We start from the raw sequence: 23458 nt of genomic DNA on the forward strand, positions 1-23458 counted from the left end.
GGCACCCAGATACAACGGCGAGAATCTTTTTTGCATATATCTTCGTAATCAATACAATTTTTCAGAACAACAAGAGAGATAAAAAATAAGAAATACAATGTTCCGAACAGTTACAGCCCATAGATCAACATTACAAACTAGGTCTAGGTCATCTGTAGGCATTTGTAAGAGAACTGAGGTGCAGAGGCATCGGAATGAGTTGACTCCCAGCATGAGTGTTGAGAGGGTACAGACTGTCTAAAAATAAACTGCTACTTGTTAAGTACGTCTGGTGCTTGCATACAGTGTCCAGGACATAGGGAAGATAAGAAGTCATTACTGGTTTTTGTACATGCTGTGTGGTAGAGGCTACTACAGATTTCTTTATTTTCTAAAGTAGGCAAGGCTCATAAATGGACCAGTTCACATTGTGGTTACTTGGTACAATGCATGCATGTTATTGGTACAGAAGAGTGCTTTAATGGTCATTTAAAGGTCATTTTTACGTCAAAGGACTATTATCCTTCCAGTTACTTATTCATTCAACAAATACTTATACAAAACCTTGTGCCATCTAATCCATTCGCTTCCCAGGAAGACCAACACCAGAAAATGGGTAAAAGGAGATTCTTTATGGGGCACAGCATGGACGACTAACATTAAGACAGTTGGTACACAGCAACGGCACAATCCTAAAGACTCATCGTACGCTGCCTCCACCTCATTACCGACCTCCTGGAATCCAGACCACTAGGGTGTTAGTGAGCTGACTCGAGAGGAAGAGCAATTCTCTATGCAATCAGACTTAACTCAAGGAAGAGCATGACTATTCTGACTCACTTGGGATGCAGGAGGAGAGAATAATATGAGGTGGAATTATTCTTATCTGTAAAGTTTAGCAGATGGAAGAAAAACATGTCATTGGTTTCACTGTGGAAAAAGCAGTTGGTCTCTTCCCCTGGGGGTGGTAGGCAAAGTAAGCCCAGCTCTCCACCTACACCCTTTCTAAGACCCACACCGTGGGCATAATTGCTTTTTAAGAAGCTAAGCTGCAGGCTAACTCAAGATGTCACAGAATTCAAGACCTAAACTGTAATCACTTATTAGTCATATTTTCCATTTTCAGTTCATTTGAGGGTAAAAATATCACAAGGGGAATAAAATTGCTTTTCTCACTGTGTAGGCCATTCTTGTATTTTGTGTGCAAAAAGCCTACATAATCACATTCTCTTATTATAAAAATTAGTACTTCTCATAGTAAACACACCCCCTAAAACTATAGCTTCAGTTTCAGAATTAGCAACCCAATTAGATCAAATTAACACTGCATCAACAATATTCCTGCAAGCATCTCCAAGGTATTCCAGAGATTAGATGTTGAGTCTATTATTCTAATGATGGTGGGAAGGGGGGCTGGAGAGTGACGCTTTTGTTCAACCAAATGGCCGTTGTACGGAGCACTAAAAAATTGAGCTACATTTTCAGGATAAAAAGGTCAGACTGGTTTTGTGATACACCATCCCAGGGCTCTGTACCATTAAAAGAAAAGTCCTTTGAGTCAGGAGGGAATGTGGGGAATGGCTTTCCAGTCTTGGTTTTTATGACCTATGTAGCCAACGTATCTTTGTACAAAGAGCACTAAACCGGACTATTGCACTGGAGGAAATGTAGCTAAGTCACATGGAATACAGGGGTATTTACCTTGAGTAACTAAAGTGTTATTTCACCTCTGTGTGGCTCAGAGTCCCCATCTGCATAGTGGAGAGAACAGGGGCTGCCTCTGACCCGCTGGGACCAGGGGAGTAGTGGGTGACAGAGAACTAGAAAGCACTGTAGCCTTTTCTGGAGAAAGGCAGTGTTCAGGTAACAAAGTACTCCAAAAAGAGCACAAAATTCAAGTTCTGAGTCAGGGGTGCTTGTGTTCTAGCTTTTGAGCTGCAGACTCCTAGAGAACAGAGGCCTTGCTGCGTCTGCCATGGAGAGCAGGTAGGTTAGAGAGCTGCGTGGCGGAGTAGGAAGAGCTCCACGTAGAGCCCATCAAGTCATCCACAGCACTGAGGACCAAAGCTCGCCTGGAAAGGAGAAAAGGAACCTCGGGAGAAGCTTAGTGGATTAGCAAGCTCTTCAGAGCAATTGCTTAATGCATATCCATGCGTGTTCTCTGCATAAGATCTTCAAGTTGGTTATCAACCTTAATTTCAACAGTTTTCCTCATTTTCCAGGTAGAAAAAGTTAAAGAAAGCTATCTAGATTTTCCTCCTGCATTTTATCATAAGAATAAAAAACAATTTTGAGACTGGTTGAGGGAAAACTTACAGCCACCAGCATCCCCACAGTAGGACAGAAATAGGGAAATGTGCACATTTTTTGCAATTAACTAACTTTTTTTTTGCAATTTTTGCAATTAATAACTTACTTTGACAGTTTCTGTTCTCCCAAGCTAGTGGGTACACGCTTGAGTATTAAAAACACTCAGAGAATTGGAAGCGGGGGGGCACCTGTCACAGGGATCCTGAAGGCCCACAGAACAGGAAGAAGGAAGAGGGTTTAACAGTCTAGATACATAGTCTTTTCTAAACAGCTCACAATGAAAAATGGAAACACTTTACACTTTAAAATCACAATATTTATTTTGCTGTTAAAATCCACTTCCTCAGTTCTCAAGTGGATGTCACCAACTGCCCCGTGGGAAAACACCTCTATTCCAGCTCCCATTATAAAACTTTCCATTCCTGTTTTATGCATGGTTGCTCATCTCTAAAACTATCTATTTGTTTTCATAGGACAATTAAACTCATTTGGATCCGTGCAGCTGTAACCCTTATACCACCATAAAAAGGTACATCAAGACAGAGTTCCTGGAAGACATCATCGTTTCTTAGTGCCACCGTTTCCGCCGCCAGGTTTGCTGAAGCTCCTGCTCATCTGAGGGAAGTGCACAGTTGGCGTTCTTTCCGTGGGACCGTATAACCCCAAATTCCTGGCAGTGGCTGACTTCCGGAGTGGCTTGACACTGGGAAAGGGACTAAAGATGGGAGTTTTAGGGTTGCTGCTTTGGGGAGGTTTGCTGGTGGCTTTGTTTCCTCCAGGTGCGTCAGGAGGCTCTGGGAAGTACCGTCGGCCGGGTGGGTACACCCTGGGCTCAGTTTCAGCAGCAGCATCACTTTGGTTCAGTTCCAAGCCTTCCAACTTCACCTGAACTTCAGCTACGCTGGCGTCAGTATCCCCAAACACCGGCTCCGGGGACCGCCCTTCAATTGTCCTCCCGGTGCTGCCCTCTGAGCTGCTGCCTTCTCTCCGAGCTGTCGCTGCTGTTTCCCTGGAGGAAAACGCCCCTGCTACCTCCAGACTGCTAGTTTTGCAGCCCTCGTTCTGCTCCTCTATCAGCCCGATGGTGTCCCCACAGCCCAGCTGGCTCTTGGTCCTCGGCATGGTCTTTTTGTGGACTCGGATGTGAGTTCGCCATGGAGAGTTGAGCTTCGTCTTAAGGTCTTCATAGGAGACGGGGGAGAGTCTGGCTCCTGTGTGACCAGGGATGTGGATGACAGCATTCTTGGCAGCTCTGTTAGTCATCTTCATCTGCTTCCCTAAGAGAAGGTGGTTTATAACTGGAGAGTTGTTTACCTCGGGCGGGAGGAGGTTGGTCACTGGCCCTTTGTCTGAAAGAAATGTTGAAAGGTTGTGTGAAACACAGCGGACAGACATATCCATTATGGAATAGAAATCACAGGGAGGTTCCCCTGGACCCCCTCCCATGTCTTCCCAGGCGTTGGCAGAGTCATGTGACTGAAGGCAGCAGAACCTGAATTCCACCATAGAGCCCAGGGTACTGATTCCCTTCTCTTCAAAGAGAAGACTCTGACCCCTCATTACTAACTACAGCCCAGACTCCCTAATGTCCTTTTATAGACATTTTTGTCTCTGAACAGCAACTTCACAGGTCTTTTTTCTAGAAAATCTTTGAAGCTTTTCTAAAATAATAAGACATACACTCTGAGCATATGAATGATCTGCTGTCAGCTTCGGAGAGGTAGGAAAAGAAAACACTGCACGTTATGAAATGAGAGACAGCAGAATGAGAGAAGTGATAAGAAGAGAATAATAACGCAGCATAATCACAGCTATCCAATGCCTGGTCCTAGTACAAAAAACCACTTCAGCGTCCTTGATGGACTTCCAACGAATTGAAAAATACACAGCACCAAAAGCTGTGCTCTCCTGAAGGGCGCTGTTGATGGTATTACTGTCTCCCTCCTGTGACTACTCCTATATCTCCCATATAGCACTAAACACACATGACCCCGGGGATGACAGGAGCAGGCAGCTGGAGCAGGGAGAAGGGCTCTCCATCTTTGTGTAAACATCCTTCCTCCCTGATGTTCACGTCATCTGGCTAAACTTCCTTTCACACTTCTCTACTGTCGTCACCTACTCTTGGTCACACCCCAATTTTCACTGAAGACACAACATTTGTCTCCTCTTCACCCCATGTCCTACCACCTCCTTCAGTGATTTTACCGCCTCTGTGACTGACCCATCCATTACCTAGCTTCATAGTTCCTCTCCCTCCCCAGTTCCATGACCTTCAACTCCATTCCACACCTATGTTTACATTCTAAATCTTATCACCCAGATCCACATGACATGAAAAATATTTAACTCTAATATTGCTCTCTTTGACTCTCCTCGTTCTCACGTTCTCAGTCTAACTAGATCTGGTACCGTACCACAGAAATTTCCAGGTCCTTGATCTCTCAATCTTCTCATAGCCTCACCTCAATTTTGGCTCACTTATACCTCTACTCTGCCTAGAAGCATGGCTGATCACCAAGATTGCTCTCTTACCAATAATCACACATTCCAGGGATCCCCATTCTTTGTCACACATGCCTGGAAAAACCTAGTCCTGGATCTACAATCCACATTCCCTTTACAGAAACCTGAGATGCTAACAGCTATTAAGGAAAAAAATCACAAAGCCATATAAATTGATAGCCTTTCAAGTTCATAATTTTCTGTTTTGCTGGATTCTCAATACTGCTAAACAATCTTTCTCTTTCTCTTTCCCATTCCCCTCAATAACCTATCCAAATCTTCATTTTTTTTTCTTTAAGCTCCCACTCAACTCCCAGCTTACTCCCAGCAAATGAGTTTTCCTCCAATTACTCCATGAAAACTGAAGCTATCAGGTATGAAAGGCCTCAACTTCTTGCCCTCCCTAACCTAGGAAACTGGTACCTCAACCATCATCCTTATCACCTTCCTTTTAAGTCTCAAAAGTGGAGGTACTTTGCCTTTTGCTCAAGGCCAACCTCTCCACCTGCTGCTATTCCTAACCTATACCATCTCCTCTAAAACCCTGCTACTCAAAACACGGTCCCCACCCAGCATCACCTAGGAGCTTGTTGGACGAGCAGAACTCAGCCCCACCCAAACCTACTAAAACAGATTCTGCACCTTAGCAGATCCCAAAGTGATTCATATGCACTAAAGTTTGAGAATCAGTGTTCTAGAATTGTGCCTTGGAGTAACAATCTCTACCTTAAAGAGAACCATGTAAACCATCATCTAGAGCAGGGGTCACCAGACTTATCTGTAAAAGAACAGCTTATAAATATTTTAGCTGTTGTAGTACGAAAGCAACCATAGACAATATGCAAGCAAATTGGCATGGCTGTGCTCCAATAAAACTTACGTTTACAGCATGTAGAAATTTATTTTGAAATGGTGTATCTTTGGCTATGTATATTTTCACCAAAAAAAAAAAAAGATCAAGAAGGGAGAGGGTTGACATGTCGCGGGGTGGTTAACCAATGTCAAAAAATAATATGTGTACTGACTGTTTGGCGAGAAACTATTTGTTCTGTAAACCTTCATCTAAAGTACAATTAAAAAAAAAAAAACTTACATTTTATAAAAACAGGTAGTCACAATCGTTTATCTGAGACCAAATGGTCAACATTTACCCTAAAGCAAAGATGAGAAGGTCAGTGGGAGGGAGGGGGGCAGGGGAGCAAGAACAATAGAAATGGAACAACCAGAACGGAAATAATGAGAATGTTGATGTGACGTGGAAAATGTAACCAATGTCGCTGAATGGTATGTGCAGAAATTGTTAAATGGGAACCTAATTTGCTGTGTAAACCTTCACCAAAAACTCAATAAAATATTAAAAAAAAAAAAAAAAAAAAAAAAAGTCAGTCAGTTGGCAGGATTTGGCCCGTGGGTTACAGTTTGCAGATCCCTGACTAGAGTACAACCACCAGGCTGATTTAGTCCCCAGTGACAAAGGTTCACCATCCTACCCAAAGATTTGTATGTGCAGCTGGGAAAGAACCATACAAAGAATCAAAACATCTGGCTCCCAGCCCTGACCGGATCACTCACTACAGCCATATCCCCCTGGACAATTGCTAAACCTTCCTGAATAACCACTTCTTCATCTTTTAAAACTCCTTTTAAAAAGAGTATTGGTCCTTGCCTTCCTCACAGATTTACTTTAAGGACAAAATGAGAAAATATGTGTGAAAATGTTTTGAAAAATATAGTGCTAGAATTGTTAAGTTTCTTTTGTGAATGTTTTTTTGATGACTCAGGAAAAAGCAGGAATCTTCAAGAAGTCGCCTGTTCCTCCTCGATAAGTGGAAGGTAAATTCAGTTTTTGCGCAAGGTCAGTCACATGCTCGTACGTCTCTTAAAAACATGCCAAATTTACATCCTGGTTAATTTGGAATAGACATCATTTTTTCATTAGGATATTCACTCAGAACAAGACAAACCAACTCCCAAATCAGTATATATTAAACAAGAAAGCAGATTGTTCACTGGAATTTTGGGAATTAAAAAAAAAAAGCAGCAGCAGCTTGACAATCCTTGGAAAAGAGCATTTCCAACTGCACTATCAGTTGGTGTTGAGTGGACTACAATTCAGGGTGACCCCATGTGTGTCAGAGTAGAATTACGCTCCATAGGCTTCTCAATGGCTGGTTTTTTTCAGAAGTGGATCACCAGGCCTTTCTTCTGAGGCACTCCTGGGTAGACTTGAACCTCTAACCTTTCGGTCAGCAGCCAAGAGCATTAATCGTTTGCACCACCCAGGGATTCCCCAACTGTATTACAACTGTGCTTTCTCGACAGACCCCTCAGTGAGCACAGGCTTCTGAACTTTTTTTGTTGATAGGTTATGTTGTTGATAGGTGGCCACTGAGTCGACTTTCACTCATAGCAACTCCATGGGACAGAGTGGAACTGCCCCATAGAGTTTTCTTGGCCATAATTTTTACAGAAGCAGACTGCCAGGTCTTTCTCCCACAGAGCCACTGGACGAGTTCGAACTGCCAACCTTTCAGTTAAGCAGCCAACCACGTAACTGTTTGCGCGACCAGGGCTCCACATTTGTTATACTGCTACCTAAATAGTGAATAGCTTAATTTACTAGTGCCTAGATGGCTAAATTCTATTTTCAGATGCAGCAGATTTATGAGACAATAGCTCCAAAATTCTCGAGTCCAAGGATTGCACAGCTTTGCAACATTCAAATCACACGAATACCCCTCTCCACAAGCGCGCATAGTAAAGATGTGTTTAATACCATCAATTGCTTGGTCCTTGGGACCTAAAAAGAACCCATGGTCTTTTTCTTCTTTAGAGCCTGATAAGATAAAATAAAAGTGAGACGCTAAATAAATGTTATTATCTCATGCCAGCTGTGTTTGTGGCTGCTATACTACAGTTAGTAATTCCAAGGCCATTCTAGGAACTATGTTCTTCCTTTCACAAGCTGATATGGTGGAATTGATAAACTTGAGATTGATGAAAACAAAGAATCATATTACCTGCCCTGATATACACCTGATGAACTTGCTGCTGTTGCTTCTTCTTAATCCGAGAGTACTGCCGCTTCAGCGCGTTGATATCAGTGGTCATGCGTTCCATCATCATACTGTTAAAAGCTGCATGGTATTCACTTCGACAGGAATTGATTGCTCCAGGACTCAGCTCTGCAATGTTATTAGATCTCAGACTCTGCTCCTCACTTGGCTCTGTACTCGAGGGAAGAGAGAGAAGGAGATGGTCAGTGGAGGAGGACAGGATTAAATGGAAATTGATCACACTATAACCCGACGTGGTACGTTAACCTCCAGCAAATTTTAAACCACAAAAAAATGTACAGAAGAAGTGAATTTGTCTGGCACTTGGTTTTATTTCTGCATTTTCTTATTAGCCTAACGGTGGGTCTGAAATGAGCACCCTGGGTTCATTGTTTGATTTTGCTTGTTCATTATATACACAGATGATCAATCGTTGCCAGATAGAAATCACTGCCATTTTCTAAAATCCCCTTAGAAAAATATGACTCCAGATGTCTGAAATCATTGTGCAGTCTTCAGCATGAATAAAAACAGATTTCCACATAAGTGCATGAGGATTTATAAGGGATTTATAGTTGGTAAAGGTTAGTCAGCCATTGAATGCATTTTACTTGAGTTAAAAATAACACTTTCTCAAGACTTCGGATCACTATATCACTAGAGATGAATGTTTTTATCTATTTAACAAACATTTCCTGATCATCTGCTATGTGTGCTATCCAAACACTAAGAACACAGCAGTAGACAAGCTGGGTGAGATGTCTGCTCCTATGACACCTACAATTAGCAGATTTGTCCCTTTATAAAATTGTGATTACCTCCAAGAAAGAGACATAAAAAATACTGGTGAGGGTACAGTGGACCGCATAAGCCAAAGTAGGATAGGAATGTGGTTTCTCTAGTACAACATGTAAAACCAGCCTGCAGACCAGCTAAAGAGAGATTAATGGGGGGATTTCAACTATCCTCACATCTGCTGAAAGTCTTATTCAGATAAAAGCTGGACGTTTGATATATTTACTTCCTTTCTACTGAAATCACTTCTCTAAGGAGAAGAAAAATAAAAGGGCAACTGCTAATCTGAACTTAATTAAAACCAGCAAGAAAGACTATTGATGAAATACCTTAAGAGGAAATATCATGTCATTCTGGGGCATGTAATTGCACAAAAAAAAAAAAAACCACTGGGGGTAGGGGATGGGGAATGGAACACAGACCAGACTGTAGAAGTGCAAATTCTAAAACATTAGAGAAAGAAATAATTTCTAAGAGTTAAAAAATATATAAAAATAAAAAACATTAGCATTAAGATACATATTGATCCCATGGCTAGAAAGCAAAAATTGAAATTCAGGCAATGAGAATGAGACAGATAGAGACAGAGCAAGGGGGGAGTGCATTACAGAAATCAACAGGACATCAGAGAGAATTCTCTTGTTGGATTCAGATTTTTAAAAGCCATTTAAAAAGATGAGAGGAGAGCACATATCAAGGACATGCACACAAAACAATCTGCCACCAGGCAGGCAGGTTAAAAGTCAAAGCAAGCTAATACAAAACCACTCAAAAAAAAAAAAAAAGGCTTTCTAAGAAGAACAAAAAAGAAACAGCACTGTGGCTTCATAAAGGTAGAATAAAGTTAGCAGATGGCAAAGAGAATGCAGAGATATCTGCCATCCATTTTGTTTCTGTCCTCTTCCAGCAAAGAGAATGGTCTTCAAACTAGAAAAGGAGGAATAAATATTCTAACGGAAGAGCTGCCATCCAAGGCAGGAAAGGACATAGTATGAGAACCATGAACTGCTTCAAAAGAGTTCGTTTCACAGATAATGAACAGATAATTGTCTGTACAAGAGAAAACAAATCTACAACATGAATTCAATTCAGAGTGCCACATTTTAAGAGGGATACTACCAAACTATGGCACATCCAGAAGTGAATTAGTAGAATCCTAAAATGTCCAGAAGCTATATCTGACAAAAAATGCTTAAAGAAATTCTGAACTTGGCCATGGAGAAAGCATTGGGGGACACAGAAGCCATCCTCAAAGATCTGAAGGAATATTAGGCAGAAGAGGGAGTAGACTTGTCCAGTGTTGTTCCAAGGGGAAGAACTATTTGTAGAACCAGTGGTGGAGGTTATCTTGTTTCAACTAGAAACCATGGACTAAGCAGAGGAATCTAGTAGAATGCCTTGTGAGATAATGATTTTGTCAAGTCAAGAAATTCAAGTAGAACCTGGATAACAACCTACCATAATGTTTTAGATTTAGGGGGTATATTCCTATAATGGAAGAGAAGCTGATCTAGAAAGAATTCAATTGAAATTGAATTTATTAAGCATCTACTATACGCCAGGCTCCATGCTAAGGAACTGAGCAAATAAAGTTGAATCAGATGAATGGGGTGAGGTGTGTGGAGGGGTTAAAAGTCACCATTAACAAAGTTAAAAAATAAATACATATTATCTATATAACATGAAATACAAAGATATCCTACTAAATGATAAAGTGACAGAGACCTTTAATAGTAGTAACCACTATAACCACTCAGTAGTAACTGAGACATCTACAGAACAGAATAATACCACGGCTATAGTGAACCAACGCATTATGAAAATCTAAGGGACAGTCATCTCCATTTACCCTTAATTTGCTTTTGGTACTTCTGCAGTTCGGGTGCCAGCAGCCCACTGAAAGGTCCAAGGCATCCCACTGCATTAGCAATAGCATCTTCATCATCCGGGTCATTCTCTTCATCACTGTCTCTGACCTTACCATGTCGTCTTGAAAAATATAAAAGAAGAAGAAAGAAATAGTCAAAGAAAATAGTAGTGCTTAAAAAAATAAGGATATAGTTACATGGTTTAAATGCCATATATATATCTATATATACACACACAAACATATATATATAATGCACACATACAAATATGTATATTGCTGTTGTTAGGTGCCGTCAAGTCAGTTTCAACTCATAGTGACCCTATGTACAACAGAACAAAACACTGCCCCGTCCTGCGCCATCCTCACAATCGTTGTAATGCTTGAGCCGATGGTTTCGGCCACTGTGTCAACCCATCTCATTGAGGGTCTTCCTCTTTTTCGCTGACCTCTACTTTACCAAGCATGATGTCCTTCTCCAGGGACTGATTTCTCCTGATAACATGTCCAAAGTATGTGAGACATAGTCTCGCCAGATATATATATATACACACACATAAATACATATATGTATGTATGTATATATATATACAGTATGCATTTGTGAATACACACACATACATATATACTGCTTGGCTGCTAACCGTTAAGCACTCAGCTGCTAACCAAAAGGTTGGCGTTTCGAACACACCCAGAAACTCCAGAAAGACCAGATGATCTGCTTCCGTAAAGATTACAGACAAGAAAACCCTATGGGGCACTTCTACTCTGGCACATGGAGTCGCTGTGAGTCAAAATCAACTCGACAGCACCAACAACTAACAATATACATACGTACGTAATAGGTGGATGGGGGGGTGGGTATATTGATAGACAGATGGACAGATATATATATACACACACATATATAAAGTCTCCTCATCCCTGCCCAACTTCTGCCCAGTTCTCACCTCACTTAATTCCCACAGGTGATCATTGTTACTAGTTTCTTATGTATTCTTCAGTTTCTTTACACTCACATAAGTAGATATGACTATATAGTCTTATTTTTGTCTTTTTGTATAGATATTAGCATACTATATACACTCTTTTGCACCTTGCTTTCATTCACCTAAGAAATCTTTCCATTTCATACACAGAACTTCAGCTGTACTGTATTGTACATGTAGTCCATTTTATGGGACCAAGTCTCTAATGGTGCACACTTGAGTTGTTTCCAATCTTATACTATTATAATAAATTACTTCATACATACTGCATTTTGCATGTGTGCAAGCGTATCTGTGGGAGAATTCACAAAGGCAGAATTGCTGGGTCAAAGGGTATATAATCATTAGCACTTTTGGCAGATAATGCCAAATTGCCCACCACAAATCCTTAAGTAATTAATCTCTCACTAGCAATGTATAAGAGTGGCTGCTTCCCCATAGCCTTATCAACAGAGTGTGTTATCAACCTTTTGAGCTTCTGCCAATCTGATAGGTAAAAGATAGTACCTCAATCTAATTTTAAACTGCATTTCTCTTATTATGAGTGATCTTGCCTTTTATGTGAACTACCTATTGCCATCCTTTGGTCATTTTCTTATTGACTTCTAAGAACTTTATATGTTAGAATATAAAATCCCTATTTTGTGTAGTGAGTTACAAAGATTTTTCCCAAATATTTTTTAATCTGCTTAAGGAATTTTTTGTTTTGTTGTGTTTTACTTGGGGTCCTGCAGAAAATTTTTTAATGTGCTTAAATTTAATTTTTTTTATTATTTTGAGTCAGTTATTAAGGCTTTCCCAATTCCAAAGAACTAAAGGAATTCTTCTACATTTTCTTCTGCTAATTTTATTATTTCATTCTTTCTAATTGAATTATTTCCTCCATATAGAATTTATCCAGATGTATGGTGTGAGATATGACTCTAACTTTCTTTCTTTCCAGATTAGATCTCATGACCCATTTACTGAATAATATATCTTTTCCCCATTGATTTGATATGCCAATTTTTCATATACTAAATTCCTGTATTTCTTTTGGTCAATTTCTGGTCTTTGTATTATTTTAAATTAGATCATCTGTCTATTTATGCACCAGTTCCACACTATCTTAATTTTGAGATTTTTAATATTTGATATTTTAAAATAAGTTGTTGCTATTTTGTTGAAGGTTGCTAAATATATCCTTCAGTTTATGTTCTTAATTGTACTCAACTTCGTTGGAAAGTGTACCTTAAAAAAATCATAACTGCACTGCTACTCTCTCTTGAATTTGAAGTCAAATCCTTTAGGAAAGAGACATTCAGATTGTAAGTACCAAATTACCTTGAACATACTTCTGGGGTTTAAGGAATATCTGTTCACAACAAATAATTAAGGTATTAAATCTTCCATCATTAAAACAACAAGGAAAAAAAAAAAAAAACCTTACCCAGAAACTGAGGTGACTTTAACTGTGGCTGGGAACGGTGTAATGTTGTAGGTGTATTTTTCCCTTAACTCTGCCAACTGTGGGAAAGGGAACGGCGCCATAGAATAAACAGTCTGAAAAACAAATGCAAAAATGCTACGTCTGAAATGGTGGCCTTAAACAACTGGAACCACAATGAAGTTTTATGAATTTGAGGGCGAAGAGGCAGATATTGCTCTTTATATAGTGGGTGGGAGAGATTCCACTTCAATATCCACTTTGGAGAAAGACAATACCGGTGAACACCACAGTAAGATCTCAAGTCCACCAGCGAGACGGGACATTCCAACTGGTGAACATGGGTGGGCAAATAGGTACTTCCTCCTGCTCATATGGTAGATGGCTTAATTCAGAAATCCCCAGTTCCCTAACACTGCTATACCAAAGGGCCCAGCAGCTTCTTCATACATAGTGCTTACTTTTCAAAACTGTTTGATGATTTTTATAGACATTTAATGCCAGGGTTCTGAAAAAAATTAAGTCTAGTGAAAGATCTTGTGATCAACTGCAAGCTTTCTCCAAAGATATCACCTTTTCAAATGACTGTGAGTTCTAGGTGAAAATTGTTAGCTGTTATTTTTAAAGAAAAAAAAAAAAAAAAAACAAGAAAAAAGGTGATAGGGTGTAAAGCATAGGCTGTTAATAAATCTTTAAATAAAAATGGGACAACGCGCCTGTGCTTCCACCAAAATTTCAAAAGTAGGTACCCTTCTATTAGCAGCAGGAAAGTAACTTGTTTGTGCTCTTATTTTTATTAAAATGTAATTGCTCCAAAAACAGTTCTTCAATCCTTCAGGTTCTTACACCCCAGAAAATATATATAAATCATACTAACTTTCACTTCCCCCAGGAAGTCATTCAAATAGTAGCTTGATGAAGCTTTTCTAGGAAAATATTTAAAAGTGTTAGTTTTCATTTCAGCAGGACTATTTGTCTGAAGGCTTTGGAGATGTCACATATTTGCCTGGGTAGGCAAAGGGAGGCTCTGAAAGGAGTTTCATTTTGCAGCTGTTCTGCTTATAGCTCAGCGCCACTACTGTGCCAGTCCACTGCAACCTTGATTCTAAACAGCCCGCACATCTAGCTGCCCCCAAGCGTCAATGGCACCAGCTTACGCTTTACTGTAGCTGCCCAAGATTCCAAACAAGTAGGTGTTGGCAAAAAGTCCGTCCCTTCAATACTCCATTGTTTATTCTGCAAAGCTACACAGCTTATACCAGTTGCCATCAAGTTGACGCTGATTCTTGGCAACCCCGTGTATGTCAGAGTTGAACTGTGCTCCATAGGGTTTTCAATGGCTAATAACCAAAAAAAAAAAAAAAAGACCAAACCCATTGCTATCGAGTCGATTCTGACTCATAGTGACCCTATAGGACAGAGGAGAACTGCCCTATAGGGTTTCCAAGGAGCGTCTGATGGATTCAAACTGCTGACCTTTCAGTTAGCAGCCAAGCTCTTAACCACTGTGCCACCAGGGCTCCATAGTGACTACAAAAGTCATCTCTAAGTTGTCTTATTATGTATAACACAAACCTGATTGTACCCCACAGGCTGAGAAGCAATGCAAATTTACTAATAGTGACCTGTCCCCCTAGAAAAAAGGAGAAGGTGTCTTGTGGTCCCCACCAGCCTAGAGTGTGAAAGCCTCCTCTTCCTTATCTGAAAAATTAAAAGTGTGAAACTCAGGATCATGGTTACCTCTGAGAGGAGGAAAGGGTAAGATCAGGGAGAGGTGTATGAGGGTATTCACTTATGTTGTTAATGTTTTATTTCTTAGGTTTGGTGACAATATGTAGGCTTAGTATTCTTAGTATATTCTGTAAGTATTATAATACTCCCTATAATTTTACTAATAATGTTGTTAGATTGAACTCTCATGTTCTTTGATCCCACAAAGGTGCCAACAGCTAATCACCCAAAAAGCTGCCTCCCTGCCAGTACAGAGCTCTTATGATGATGTCTTACATACCTTTTTGAAGGAGATGGAGAGATATGAAATCCTCTCCTTAGTACCCCAAGTTTAGGTCCAGAGCATGGGCCCTCTGCTTGGGCCAGTGGTGTCACTAGGGGGGTACAGGGGGGTGCAGACCACACCGGGTGATATGTCAGAGGGGGTAACACCAAAATGACTGTCTATAAAAATATTCCTGCAGTTAGTTATAATAGCAAAAAGATTTTTCGTAATCCCAGTTTACATGTATCAATATACATACAAGCCTAACTTATTTTTTGAACCTTCTAACACCCTCCGGTCAGAGCTGTCATTATTACCCAATTACAATGATGCTTTGAATCACGTGGTTTCGTCTGCACGTACCACAAGCACACACTGCTGTTTTCATTGCTATCAGTGTTTTTATAGTCCCTGATTTTGTCAAATTTTCTGATATTTTAGCTACAATACTCTGGCAATTAATATTTGTGAACCTATATCAATAACTTTTTTGAGAATGAAGTAGTAATTAAAGGAAAAGAAGGAGTGATACATGGAAATTACAATTTATGAGAAACATTAGTTCAAAAAACATTACTAAGGATTCTGTATGGAGCCCTGATGGCACAGTGGTTAAGAGCTTGGCTGCTAACCAAAAGGTTGGCAGTTCGAATCCACCAGCTGCTCCTTGGAAACCCTGTGGAGCAGCTCTACTCTGTCTAATAAGGGCACTATGAGTTGAAATCGCTGGACGGCAATGAGTTTGTTTGTTTTCTTAAGGATTCTGTATGGTCTGGTACTGGAGGAAGTCCATGGGGGTGGGTGTGACACCATGAGTTACTGCACTGGGTGACACCAACCCTAGTGACGCCATTGGCTTGGGCCTCAGTGAGGGCAGCATAGGCTTAATTGTATCTGCTCACCAAAGACCAAAAAGATGATCCAACAGTTGGGCCAAGAGTGAGGTCCCCCTTCCCTGGTTCATGTGATTTTTTTCCCTGAACATTTTAGAAACTTCGTTCAAACTTTTAAGAAACTCATACCAGTTGGATTCAACTTTTAAAAACTAAGATTATTGATGCTAGGAATTAAAAAATCCCTTACAAGTCAGATGTCTCATTGAAAACAACTGGCAGGGTAATGACCTGGAGATTTACCAGTGTTTTATTTTTACTGGTTTTATAGAAAGGTATCACAAAATTCCTTTGTCCAGCCTTAGGATGTATTTATAAGGAGGAACGGGAAGTACATCTGCCCCAGGCCAGACGGTCTGGACTCTTCCTGGTTAAAAAAAACTCCTTTTAAAAAAAAAGTTAAAAACTCCTTCAGGGGCTGCTTAGCTAAAGACACTTGACTAACAACAATGAAAACAAAAAATCGGCTCTGTTGAGCATTCATTTTCTATTTCCCATCTTCCTTTATCGTTTACTTTTAGGTAGTTCTTCAAAGAAGAAATCAAAGTATAACTTGTTTATAGTCCTTTTTCACGTATATCCACTCACTTATTTGAGGTCTCACAGGTCTGAAGGCATGTCTGGAGGTATGTTTATCCCTGGCACACCACCACAGTCCTAACAGGCACCTGGTAAGCTCGGGATGAGATAAGGTCTAGGCCTCTAACTTTGTAAATCAGTGACTTACAATAAATTCCAAGAATGAAATTTTACCAATCATCTTAGAGCCAAAATATGGTAGAGTAATAGAATCTGAAGGAGCCCTGGTTGCACGGTGGTTAAACACTTCAGCTGCCAACCGAAAGGTCGATGGTTCAAACTCACCAGCCACTCTGTAGGAGAAAGATGTGGCAGTCTGCTTCTATAAAGATTACAGCCTTGGAAACCCTATGGGGCAGTTCTACCCTGTCCTATCAGGTCACTATAAGTCAGAATTGACTTGACCACACAAAACAACAATAAAATCTCAGGGTTAGAAAGGAATTTAAACATAATTTAGTTCAACCTCCCTCCCTAGCAGGAGTCCTTTCTAGAACACCTCCAACAGATGATCATAAAGGCGCTGCTTAAACACTTTCAGTTATGGGCATACAATATTCTGCAGGGTAGATGTTTTCAATTTTTGACAGCACTAATTAATCAAACACCATCCTTCTACTGAGCAAGCATCTACTTCCTGGTAATTTCCACCCCATCATTGATGATAAAAAGTGAAAAATGTGGGTCTAAGGGCATCCTGTCTCATGGCACCTGAGCGCTCCCTTTAGGTAACAGTAAATCATTAACGAACACCTTGGGTTAGGCTTTTCAAGCACCTGAAACAAAAAGTTAAGCACTTGACTACTAGCTGAAAGGTTGGCAGTTCGAACCCACCCAGAGGCGCGTTGGAAGACAGGCCTGGCTATCTGCTTCTAAAAGGTCACACCTCTGAAAACCCTAAGGAGAAGTTCTGCTCTGCAGACATGGGGTCGCCATGAGTCAGCATTGGCTCCACGGCAACCAACAACAACAAAATCCTCTAATTAATAGCATCTGTCTAGTGCTGCCATAAAAGAAATACCACAAATGGATAGCTTTAATAAACAGAAATTTATTCTCTCACAGTATAGGAGGCTAGAAGTCTGAATTCAGGCACCAGCTCCAGGGAAAGGTCTTCTCTCTCTCTGTCAGCTCTGGGAGAAGGTCCTTGTCATCAATCTTCCCCTGGTCTAGGAGCTTCTCAGCGCAGGGACCCTGGGTCCAAAGGACAGGTTCCACTCCTGGCTCTACTTTCTTGGTGGTAATGAGGTCCCTCTCCTCTCTGCTTGATTCTCTCTTTTATATCTCAAAATAGATTGACTCAAGATACAACCTAGTCCTGTAGATTGTGTCCTGCTTCATTAACATAACTGCCTCTAATCCTGCCTCATTAACATCAGAGAGGTTAGGATTTACAACACATAGGATAATTATGTCTGATCACAAAACAGAGGAAAACCACACAATGCTGGGAATCATGGCCTTGCCAAGTCGACACACATTTTGAGGGGACACAATTCAATCCATAACAGCATCTAATTTTTCTCCATATGGTCCTCAAGGAATTCATGAGAGACTTTGTCAAATGTCTTCCTAAAATCCAGACACACCATTTCCTCAGCGTTCCTCCAATCTCTCTTTCTAACACTATGGATTAAGAAAAAAAAAAAAAAAAAAAGGACAATTGCTAATAAGAAAAAAGAAAGATGTTATTTACAAGGTGGGGGGCAGATTATTTTAGAATTGAAAAAAATAGGGACGATCAAAATGGGGAGAATCCTTTCATCTCTTCAGCTCAAATATAAAGACCTTACATTCAGTATATATTTTTCATCTGGAGTCACTTCAGGTTTGCTGACAGACTCATGGCCTGCCATAGTTGGATCATAGCCATTGAATTAATTTTGTTAAAAAGAGTGAACACAGAGAAAAGAGTGGCTTGAAATGACATTCATCATTTCTCTCCTTAATACTCTGTGATGGCAAGGAAAACCAACAAGTCTATTTACTATCTAAACTACCAACACACAGTTACATAGCCACTTATTTCTAGGCACTACTGAAAAGGAACTAGATTTCCTTTTTCATTATTGACATCCTTTACAAGAAACATGAAAACGTAAGTTGTATAAAATCAGGCTCAGTTCGTCTTCACCCAGATATTTTCCTCCAAAGGAGAAAAGCTACTAAAATGGAATCTAATCAATCATCCCAAAGCCGACATTTTCTCCCTCTAGGATCCTCTTATAGCCAACTAAGAAGGATGTTCTCTTTTCTTCTAATGCCTAAGAGTGGAAGTTCCTAGAAGACAAAGGTGGTATCCAACAAAACCAAAGCTTCTGATATCACTCGTCCCAATTTTTAAACTTTAAATAAGATGCTGCCTTATTCTTCTGAAGAGGATTTTAGTTTTCAAAAGGACACGTTTTGAATACAGTGGAAGCAGTCTGCGGTGGGGAAAAGCCATAGGCCAGGAGTCAGGGACTTGGGTCTCGGTTCTGGGTCTGACACTAGATGACCTAAGAAAGTGACAAGTTGCTCACACTCTCCAAGTCCTAGTTTCCTCTTTGTTAAGTGACTAAATTTGATCTTTAAGCTTCTTTTAAGCTAGTGCTGTTTCTCTTAAGTGTTATCTAAAAGTCACCCGCATTAGAACCACTCATGGGCCAAATATCTGCATTTTAATATACTCTTGAGATGCTTCTCATGCACAGTCAAGTTTGAAAATCACTGCCTTAAGTTCTAATGTTCTGTGATTCTGTGTATTCACTGAGCAGCCAGGAGTATTCTTAGCATTGTGCTCAGTGTTATGGGGATATGAAGTAATATGAGTCCCTTATTAAGGAGGAGTCCCTGGGTGGTGCAAATGGTTAAGCGCTCGACTACTAACTGAAAGGCTGGTAGTTCGAAACCTGCCAGAGGTACCTTGGAAGAAAGGCCTGGTGATCTGCTTCCAAAAGGTCACAACCAAGAAAACCCTATGCAGTAGTTTTACTTTGCAACACACAGGGTTGCCATGAGTCAGAATCAACTTGACAGCAACTGGTTTGGTTTTGTGTTTTAATCATTAAGGAGGAGCCCCTGTGTGGTGCAAATGGTTAACTGCTCAGCTGCTATCCAAAAGGTTAGCAATTCAAATCTATCCAAATGCACCTCAGAAGAAAGACCTGGCAACCTACTTCTGAAAGGTCAGTCATTGAACTCTTTGGAACACAGTTCCACGCTGACACACATGGGGTTACCATGAGTTGGAATCAACTCAATGGCAATTAGTTACTGATAATCATTAAGGAATTTGCAAATTCATTAAGAAAATAATATAAGAAGTGTTTGTTAAATCAATTGTTGAAAATCTAAGTACTGAAGGAATACAGAGGAGCTGTCATCAATGAGGGCTAAGATAACAGAGGCTGCTTACGGGGGAGAAGAGGAGAGACTGAGCCTGGTCCAGATGGACAGATAAGATTTTTACAGATGGAGCATCAGAGGGAACCATAAGCCCTGTCACAGGAATGAGCATGGCCAATAGAGGGCGGGGCAGAAACAGAGCTATGAACAGTGCAACGAGTTTGTCTTGTGAAGCAGTAGGAAGTATCTTAGGATAGGTAAGGAATAAGGAGTCAAAGTGCACCTGCAGTATAACCTGTCTGAAAATCAACCCATCATCCTCCCCCCATGAACTTACCCTCCTTTCTCCTAAGCCAGAAACCTGGAGGTTTCCCTTGTCACCTCCATTTCCTTCTTTACTCCCACATCCATTTTCAATGGCCAAGTCCAGTTGATTTCTCCTTCTAAGGACTGTCTCTGTTCCATTCTTGTCTCTATCCTCATCACTGCCTCCTCACAGGCATGGCCTGCTGTCAGACTTGACCCCATCAAACCCATCCTTCACAGAGCTGCCCATGTAGTTGACATAAGACACAACTCAGATAGTTTCCCTCCTTCTCTTAACATCTTTCAGGTCCACAGCTCTTCTCTTTTCCTTTCCAAAGGCTCAATTAAAGCCCTAGGGCTCCAGCAAACATGGTTACAGAACCACTGACCTAAAAGCTCAAGTCGAATTTCCTTATCAGGCTTATGGTCTTCAATAACCCAGTCCCTGAATGCAAATCTCCTTGAGTTTCCCTCACCCACCCTACAGTATTTCACCTCTGTGCCTTTGTTCACATTGATCCCTCAATCACAAATTCCCTCCTCGCTTTGTATGTGTGTGTGCAACACCATACAATATTAAAGAAAACTGTAAGCTCCCTGAGGACAGACCCCAAGTCTTAATATCTTATCTTAATGGAGGATTATTCTAGTTGCAAAAAAGATTTTATTTGAGCAGAGGGAATCTGAGAGAAGGGTCATCATCTAAGAGTTTTGTTTAATTCAGTAAACATTTATTGAAAAAGAGGAGGCAGAAAACTAACCACAGGCTCTCCATACACGTTTGCTTAATGAATTAAAAAAAATTTTTGTGCACCTCTAGTAAAAGGCATGTTGCTAAAGTATTATGAACAAAGCACAGTTCCTGCCCTTCAAGAACTTACAATGTAACTGAGTAAATAAGATACAGTCTCAAATCAAGGTAGAAAGTGAAAAATGCTCACAAGAGAGGTATAAATAAAATGGTATGGTGATTCAAAAAAAGGATAGATATCTTTAATTGAGATGATCAGAGAATGTCTCATAAAGGAGATGGCATCTTAACTAAAAGTTTCAAAAGGAGTCAGGATTTAAACATGCGAAGGTAGAACAGATAAAGGAAGCAGAGAGAGCAAAGGTGTGGGGAAGGAATTTCCCAGGCATTTCTGAGAATATGCAAGCCATATTCTCATATGCAAGGGTACAAAATGGAATTATAAGAATATGGCTGAAAGGTAGGTTAAGGCCAGATAGTCAAGAGCACTGGATGATAAGGTGAGAAATCTAAGCTCTGTTTTGTAGGTAATGGGTAGCTATTAAAGTTTCATGAGTGAGGGAGGAAGAATGACATCACACAGTCTTGCTTTGTTAAATGAACTGGTCAACTCTGTAGGATGTAAAGGATCTCCCACGTGAAGAATGTTAAGCATGGATCTGGCATATAAAGTGATGCTCAATAAAAGCACTTCCTTCCAAGAGACTAGATCATCTCTGTAGGCGAAAAAAGAATGAGTGGAAAGAACTGAAGATACAAGAAAGAGAATGAGTGATAAAGTGGTGGAACAGAGATGTCTGGGTCAGATAGAACACTTCTTCCTCTGAAACATACAGGAAAGAAGAAAGGAGTGTTGAGATAAAAAATGTGAATGTTCAGACAAGTTATATAAGGTGGTCAATATTCTCAATAAATTCGGTAGCTGCTAAGAATATGGGTTTCTAGGAAGGAGCTGGGTGTGCTAGGAGATGAGCAAAGGAATAGAAGCTCCTTACTTCTCAAATCCTAAATCAGAGCCCGAGTCATAGTTTTCTAACCTGTTGACTGAGCCCCAGCATCCAAAATGACCTCAGGTATGGAGCCCAACATAAAGGTGAAAATTGAAACCAAGAGAAAGGGGAAAGAGGTCACAGAGAAAGAAGAAACTAAAGCCCAAAGACAGAATCTTGGGCAAGACCCAATTGCTCAGTGAGTGAAAAGGCGAACCAAGAAGAGAAGAAGCAGTCAGAAGCATAGGAGGAGAACAGGATAAAATCATGTTATAGAACCTAATGGAAGAGAGAGGGTTAACAATCTGCTATCCTTTCTATACTCACTATCAATTTTAATTGACTCGGTGAGCACGATATTGAGATGTGGTAACATGTCAGAAAATAAACTCTTCAAATCTTTCATATTGAAATTTGTGATTAATACATTCAATTAATAAATAAAATAGAATAACCTGAGTTGAAAATGTGGGAAAACAAAGTCAAATAAACCAAAATGCTAATTAGAATAATCTTCTTTTTATCCCCAATGATTCCTTCTAAAAAATAATTATTTCACCCCACAGAAGTCTCCCTATAAGAAGGCTAAGAATCTGATTTAGAATAAACACCTAGTGGTTTGGGTTTTTTGATTTTTATAATTTTTTAAAATCTATTTTTGTATTATACTTAGTGATTTCTAAGCAACACAGTTTGAATGAAAGTCACAACAAATATCCACTATTCATTTCTTCCTTCCTCTTTGACATAACTAGATTCTTATCAAATTATATATATAGCCTCTTGGTCAACTGAAAAACTGCATCTAAGGCCAAAAACATATCCCAAGACCCCCCTTCCAGCACTGGTTGTTCTGTCAGTACACAGGGTTCTATGAGCCAAGACTGGGCCACACTGCCCACTCACCTGCATAAGTTCATAGCTTTCCAGAAGATCATTCTCTAGCATTTCCTGGGTAAGGTGCCCCATGGTGCTGTAGAATTCGTCTGCTGTTTCACAGCATTCTATCTGCCTAGATAAAGAAAGAACAGGAAAATAAATTGTTATGATTACATGCTACATAATAAACATATACTATAGGTGCAACAGGATGTGTTGCCTCTTGCCATCCAATCAATCAAGTTAGCAATCAACAAAAATCAAAATCCTGGGATGCATTCACAGTATAGCCTGCTGTAGGTGGAGAAAAGATTATATATATATACACACATACATACCAAAGGCAACTCAGAGGTACTGGTTACAGGATGAGTTCCCATCTTTCTTGCACTGCTCCCCCAGCCGCACAGTCCCACCTATGGCACTTCTCTTGTTTCCATGTGACACATTCCACACATCAAAGTACCCACCACTGATGAGAAATTATAACCACGAAATTGGATGCTGAAGAACAATTATCCCATGTAGGGAATCCACTGCTCTTAATTTGCAAACTAGAATACTGCTAATAGGCTGAAACCAACTCACAGCAGAAGTAAACAATGACAAAAGCAAGAACTTTAACTGCATCTTTCATCTGTCAGCAGGATGTTTGCACGGGCAGAATTTTCTGAGTTCTTCTCAGGGCTCTGCTGCTAGCTGGAGATTGCACCCTGTTTCTTGAATTTAGTTTTGCATGTAAATAAAAAATCTATCACCTTAGCAACCTGCAAGTGAGATAGGGTAGTCTTTAACCCTTCCTCCAGAGGGA

General features: G+C 40.2%; 1 protein-coding gene across 2 annotated transcripts in view; it reads right to left on the minus strand.

The window, feature by feature from the left end:
• Positions 1–2635: 2635 nt before the first annotated feature.
• The window catches only part of TBC1D30 (TBC1 domain family member 30), a 99758-nt gene continuing 78935 nt past the window's right edge, over positions 2636–23458 (minus strand). Inside the window, exons 9-14 of one of the 2 annotated variants that reach the window (XM_023736104.1) lie at positions 22675–22780; positions 12931–13043; positions 10495–10634; positions 7815–8021; positions 7571–7630; positions 2636–3638 (exon numbers count right to left, since the gene is read on the minus strand). In XM_023736104.1, the coding sequence (XP_023591872.1) occupies positions 2848–3638; positions 7571–7630; positions 7815–8021; positions 10495–10634; positions 12931–13043; positions 22675–22780 (1417 nt within the window). In that variant the 3' untranslated portion in view covers positions 2636–2847. The remainder of the gene's footprint in view (positions 3639–7570; positions 7631–7814; positions 8022–10494; positions 10635–12930; positions 13044–22674; positions 22781–23458) is intronic. The other variant, XM_023736105.1, reaches the window with a different exon arrangement.

Source organism: Trichechus manatus, unplaced genomic scaffold, assembly GCF_000243295.1.
Source record: "Trichechus manatus latirostris isolate Lorelei unplaced genomic scaffold, TriManLat1.0 scaffold00086, whole genome shotgun sequence".
Classification (NCBI taxonomy): domain Eukaryota; kingdom Metazoa; phylum Chordata; class Mammalia; order Sirenia; family Trichechidae; genus Trichechus; species Trichechus manatus.